The 6,000-nt window shown below is 36.1% G+C and overlaps 1 protein-coding gene across 4 annotated transcripts in view; it reads left to right on the top strand.

Annotated features, from left to right (window-relative positions):
* Positions 1–5,170: 5,170 nt before the first annotated feature.
* Positions 5,171–6,000, top strand: part of TfAP-2 (transcription factor AP-2) — a 133,333-nt gene continuing 132,503 nt past the window's right edge. For 3 of the 4 annotated variants that reach the window (XM_089231412.1, XM_089231410.1, XM_089231409.1), the window contains exon 1: positions 5,171–5,486. In XM_089231412.1, the coding sequence (XP_089087538.1) occupies positions 5,451–5,486 (36 nt within the window). In that variant the 5' untranslated portion in view covers positions 5,171–5,450. The remainder of the gene's footprint in view (positions 5,487–6,000) is intronic. The other variant, XM_089231413.1, reaches the window with a different exon arrangement.

Raw genomic sequence — 6,000 nt, 5'->3', positions numbered from 1 at the left:
ATTGGTGGTAAGAGACACAAGAAATCTAGCCAAATTACTATTGAAACGATTATAATATTAATAAAACGCTCTTTTCCTATCTGTAACACATCAGGGGAAAAGTCTTTCTGGATATTAGTGCTGAGATAACTTTCGGTGGAGACGTTTCTCGGCAGAGAGACAAACAAATTTTTTTTCTTTTCGAAGTTCACCTCGACATTAATATCCAGGGAGTCTCTTTTCCTTAGTAAATGTTTATTTTATACTAGTGTTATATATCATTCACTAGGCCACATTCGGACAGCAATGCGCTTATTGAAAAATATTGCAAACGGAAGAAGCGCAAGAAATACTGGGGGGGGGGGGGGGAGGAAGCCTTCAACGGGAAGATGACTTCTTTGCATTAATAAGTTGTATGCAGAGAAGCCATCTCAAGTGGATTGTTGATACTCTTTCAGTCGTAATAACACTTAACGCTTAGATTATTTCACAGAAAGAAAGAGTGGACATTTTTCAATTATATATATTATAAATATTAAAAGCTTTTGTACATATCAATAATGATTACGTCGGCCCTAATCAAATACACGAAAAAAATAGATTGTTTTCCAGTTTGTATTATTTTTTAGTCATGTCTTTTAACTATCACCTGACATAATTATTTCGATAATAGGTGTTTTGAAAGATCTTATTTTGAGCAAAATTTATATTTTTGTTATCCCTTGCTGAAGTACCACCCTTTCTCACTGCTACGAGTTTGTTTATAGGTAGTTGATATTTTTCCTAAGAGCAGAGAGAGAGTGCATAATTTGAGACATTTTGCCATTATCGGAAACATCTTACCATGTTGTCGTTGCAGGAATAGAAAACATTTCTCTAAAAATTCTTCTGTGATGTTAATACTGCAAGCTCGAAGAAACGATCTTTAGAATCACGTCTAGAGAACCCGAAATTTCGCTCAGCGTTACTGAAAAACACTTCACACTTGAGGATATTACTTCCACTCGTCACGCAAATTATCACCTATTGCTGATATTATTCCGACCAAAATACGTTTCGGTACGAAAAATATCATAAAATACTCGCACGTATTTAAGGCAGACATAACCAGTATTTTGGTGTATGAAATTTACAACGAAGGAGGAATTCAAATCAAAAAAAAATTTAGTTTTAGAGCACATGTTTTTGTTCATTTTTATCCTGCACATCGGTTTAATACCAACAATTATTTCATTTTTACAATTACAGTATAACAGATAGTTTTGATTTTATTCAATCGGTGACAGCAGGGTTCCCAACTCAAGTGGTTTCTCTTATTTATTTATAATAGCAAGTGCAAAATAGGAAATATAATAAGTAAGAAGGGGTTATGGCAATTTTTCTCCAATTTGTTTTTCATCGATTTGCAAATTATTTCTCCCATTTATGCCATGTTCGCGAAAACGTTCACTCAATTTTAGTGGTGTGTAATGTAAAAAAGGATGAAAAACATTGAATTTAAATCATTCATGACCCAGGTTTTATTGTTAATGAGTAACTTTGTCCATTGCCTAAAAATTCGACACTATAATGTCCTCTTGACATTTTTCTTTTACGATGTCCTGTTTCTTGCGTCGTGTCCCGGTTATTATCAGGATTTATCCCGGTTTCTCAGTCGAATCACCTGGCCACCTTAAACAGGGCCGCGCCTGACAAAGCCCGGTGCCGTACCTTAAATCGGCTATGGTTCTATAAGAGTTTTGATTTCTTTTCCGACGCCAACAACGTAGAAAATTAGCCTATAATTAGAGATTGGCTAATTTGATTAGATTTTAAATTGGTGACCGCATTTTTTTAGAATTCTCGTATTTCTTTCCAAATTTCGATTAAAAAAATAATTGTATCACTTTCAATATTTTTTATGCATCTTTTGTTTTTCCAAAATTTTTAAGTGAATCCAATGATAATGTTTTTTGGGCATGTAAAATATTGTATGATTCGGGCATCTATTATTTTCAGTTAATGCCCGACCGGGCATGTAGGTACCATTATTTTCGAACAATATTAATACATTTTTTCACAGTGCTTTGTAGGATTGAGCACTTAGTATGGTTCAACAGGTGATCACATAGAATATAATCACTAAATGTAGTTTACTAAACTTGCAATTTTGAGAAGAAACGCGGCAAAAACAAGCGCAAAATTTTGTTAATAAAATTTGCCAATTGCAAAATATCTGTCACGGTCACAGGCGAAGAGCTGAACACACCTTCTGTTATGAGGTTATATCTGTACTTCAGAACCATATTATCGTATGTCCACTTGAGTGATTTTACGGTATAAAGATAAAACAATAATTTATTATTATTTTGTTAATTTGTCGAAAAATTGAATTGAAATAATTACGAAATTTTAAATAACAAATTATTTAAACTAAAATACAATACTATGGCTTTAAGTTACAATAATACAGTAATATCTCAAAATTGAGAAAAACGGACATATGATAGTATGGATCTGAGGTACAGATGTATTTCTTATCTCTTGCACTCCAAAAAAATAAAATGCGATACCATTAAAACTATTTCAAGTGTTTCAAGCTTTACTATGGTCAAGGTACAGCAGCGTCCCTTACGTCATTTCACAAAATAAATTTTAAAAACAAATTTCCACTCACGTAAAATGAGGGATGCTTTTCCTAGATTTTTTTCCATACTCACTTCTATTGCCTTTATAAATTTAAAATCAACGTTATTCGCTGCAGATGCCCTCCGCAGACTATTTGGTAAATTTCAATAATTTCTGAAAATGTTTGATTCGATTTAACGCATCTAAGTTTTCATAAAAAATGTCACGTGAAATATATGTCATGTACATTATTTGATTCTGTAATAATATTAATTTACTTAATTATACTGTTAGAAAATAGGGGTTCTTAACTGGGGTACATCGGAAGCTTCCAAGGAGTCCGTTTAGTTGGACGGGAAAACAATTAACTCAATATTTTTATAGTATATACTGAACATTATTCTAAAAAAGGGTCCTTCGCATTCGTTTTATCAGTGCAATGAGTCCGTGACCTTTATTTTATTGGCACAAGGAGAAGGCAAAAGGTTAGATACTCTGTGTTAGAGTATTGCGCATTTATAATAATAATTATAATTATTATTATTAATTTTTTATGAGAATGAAAGAATTGTTTTGAATTGAAACAAAAGCTCACGAATGTGACAATTTATTTCCTAATATTCTTGCTGATTGTTCTCTATTTTCGACATTAAACTCTAAAAATGATAATTTTTTTGATTCTGATACCACCTAAAAAAAAAATAATAAATTACACAATTCCACATAAAAAAAAAGTTTTTCTTTCTCAAATTAGTGCTTTGCCCCACCCCTAAATTGGTATGTATATTTTCCCCCTGAATGACAGACCACTGTGCCATTCCTTAGATTCTTAAAGAGAAAGACGTACTCATGCTTTGCTCTCTGTGACATCAATTCTCTTCTTCACAATTTCTTGAGGAGAAAGAGAGCAAGAGGAGAGAGTTATATAAGAGAGTCCTGGAGAGAGAGAAAAATGCTGTTTAAATTCAATTTCCTAGTTAAAATTAAAACAGAGCGATTTTTCTCTCATAAATTAACATCTTTGATCATTTTATGCTTTAAAACTTGAAGGCAATGCCTTCCGTGGTGTTTTGAATGTATTGAATATGAATATTTCTACTCGAAAAGAACTTTATATAACTTTTCGACTATTATAACGTCACAGCATACTACTACACGTCTTTTCATAGTATAAATTCAAGACGAAATTTCACTTACACAATAATGCTTTGCTAGATTTTTCTATTTCCTTTATACTCTTTATAAATTAAAAATCATCGTCATTCACCGTAAAAACTCTCTGCAGATTATTTATTAGGTTTTAATCATTTTTTTCTAAATTTTCGATTAGATTTAACTTTCTAAATTTTCATTAAATGAAGAGTAAACATATATTATCACATATATTATATACATTATTTGATTCCGCAATAATATTAATTTACTTAATTATACTGTTAGAGTAGGGTTCTTAGGAGGGTTTAGAGTAGAGTTTTTGAAAACAGTATTAACTCATTTTTATAGTATACACTGAACATTATTCTGAAGAAGGGTCCTTGGCCTTCGTTTTATTAGTACGAGGAGTTCGTTTTATTGGCACAAGGGGAAAAGCAAAAGGTTAAATACCCTGGTTAAAGTAGTGCGAATTTATGATAATATTAATAATTATTATTAACAATTACTGATAATTTTTTATGAGATTGAAAAAAACAGTTTCAAAAATTAAAACAAAAGTGCATCTATTAATTTATTTCCTAATCTTCTCGCTGTTTGTTCTCCATTTATGACATTGAACTTTGACTTTGAATGATAATTTTTTTTGATTCCGATACCGTCGAAAAAAATATAAATAAATTACCCAATAATTCCAGATAAAAAAAATGAATTTTTTCCCCTCCCAAATCGGCGCATATCCCCCCCCTCCCCCCAAATGACAGAACGTAGTGTCATTTCTTAGTTTCTTAAATACAGAGAGAGAGAGAGAGAGAGAGAGACATACTCGTGCTTTGCTCTCTGTGACATCAACTCTCTTCTTTACAGTTTCTTGAGGAGAAAGAGAGCAAGACGAGAGTTATAAGGGAGTCCTGGAGAGAGAGGAAAAACACTGTTTAAATGCAGGAAAGATGGAGGAAAGACGAGGAGGTTGTTTTCGAGTGTTTCTCTCTCTCTCTACACAAGAAGGGGACAGACAGAAGGACACGGACGGACGGACAGGATGGGTATGGGACAGGATAGGATACAGTTCCCGGCTAAAAAGGGAAAAGCGGGTTTGTCGTTTTGCCTGGAGGCCACGCCCAACAAAGCTCTTTTCCACGCACAAACTCAAAACGACCTGCTCCGGGGGAAAGCCCCCTTCCGGACGCGCATGCCCGGCAGCCAACCAACCAACCCCTCCAGGCCTTTCTTTGGTATTAATCCCCCCCCTTCCCTTCTCGCATCCATTCCTTTCCATCAGATGCCGGGCCCTTCAAGGAAAGATTCCCCCCCCACCCCACATTCTCCCGACTACTCTGTTTCTCTCTTTCTCTCTCTCTCTGGTACGCCCCGCGGGTAGGTTCGGCCCGGCCCTCGCATCACTTCCTGGCCACTCGACAAGCATCAAATTGCCCATCACCGGCCTTTGTCTTGCACGACGCCCGACGGCAAAAACACCCCGAGAAACGACTCACGCCCACCCTTCGGCGACGAAAGACAACACAACACTATATCTCTATCTCTTTACTTTGCTGCTGCTGCTGTCTTCTCGCCTCCCGTAGCGGGCGGCTGTGTGTGCGTGTGTTTGTGTGTTGCTTTTAAAACCCCCCTCGAAGAAGAACCTTGTCGTCGTTGACTGGTGTGGTCTCTTTTACGAAAACTTCAACTTCGTCCTCGGGGCGATAGCCACCATGTCCTTTCTGGCGCTGGACTCTTGCTCGTGGCAAGTAAGTAGTATCACAATCTTTGAGCTTTTATCCATCCTCCTTTTCTCACTCTGCCGCTGCTCTCTCTCTCTCTCTCTCTCTCTTACTCTCTCTCTCTCATTTCAGCTCTCTCTCTTTTATATGTATGTTATTTTCTAAAACCGTTTCACGTGGTTTACACAAGACAATTCCATACCGTACTCAAACGTTTACCAGTTAAAGAGTGTTTATCTAGAAATTGGCGGACATGAAGTTCTATCTAAAGCCTTAGGGTCGGGATGTATGTAAGACTATCCAACATCAGTTTGGAATTGAGGATTTGGAGGAACCAGCCTTCAGGCTATGTTCGGGGCAAGGGTGGAGAAGATATTGCTTGCTTGCTCACTGGCTTCCAATAATAACGCCGAAAGGCTGACTTCATAGAGGAACTTACTCACTCCTCCGTCCGCTTGCTGGATTGCTTGCTTGCTTGCTCGCTCGCTCGTTGTTGACACTGGCCCTTATATGCTTTGGTAAAGATAAACTTCCAAAGACG

Source organism: Pholcus phalangioides, unplaced genomic scaffold (genome assembly GCF_987345545.1).
Source record: "Pholcus phalangioides strain wild (caught in Gottingen) unplaced genomic scaffold, Ppha-v1.0 ptg000004l_1, whole genome shotgun sequence".
NCBI lineage: Eukaryota > Metazoa > Arthropoda > Arachnida > Araneae > Pholcidae > Pholcus > Pholcus phalangioides.
The sequence above is the reverse complement of the archived record's forward strand: the minus strand, read 5'-3'. Positions and strand labels throughout refer to the sequence as shown.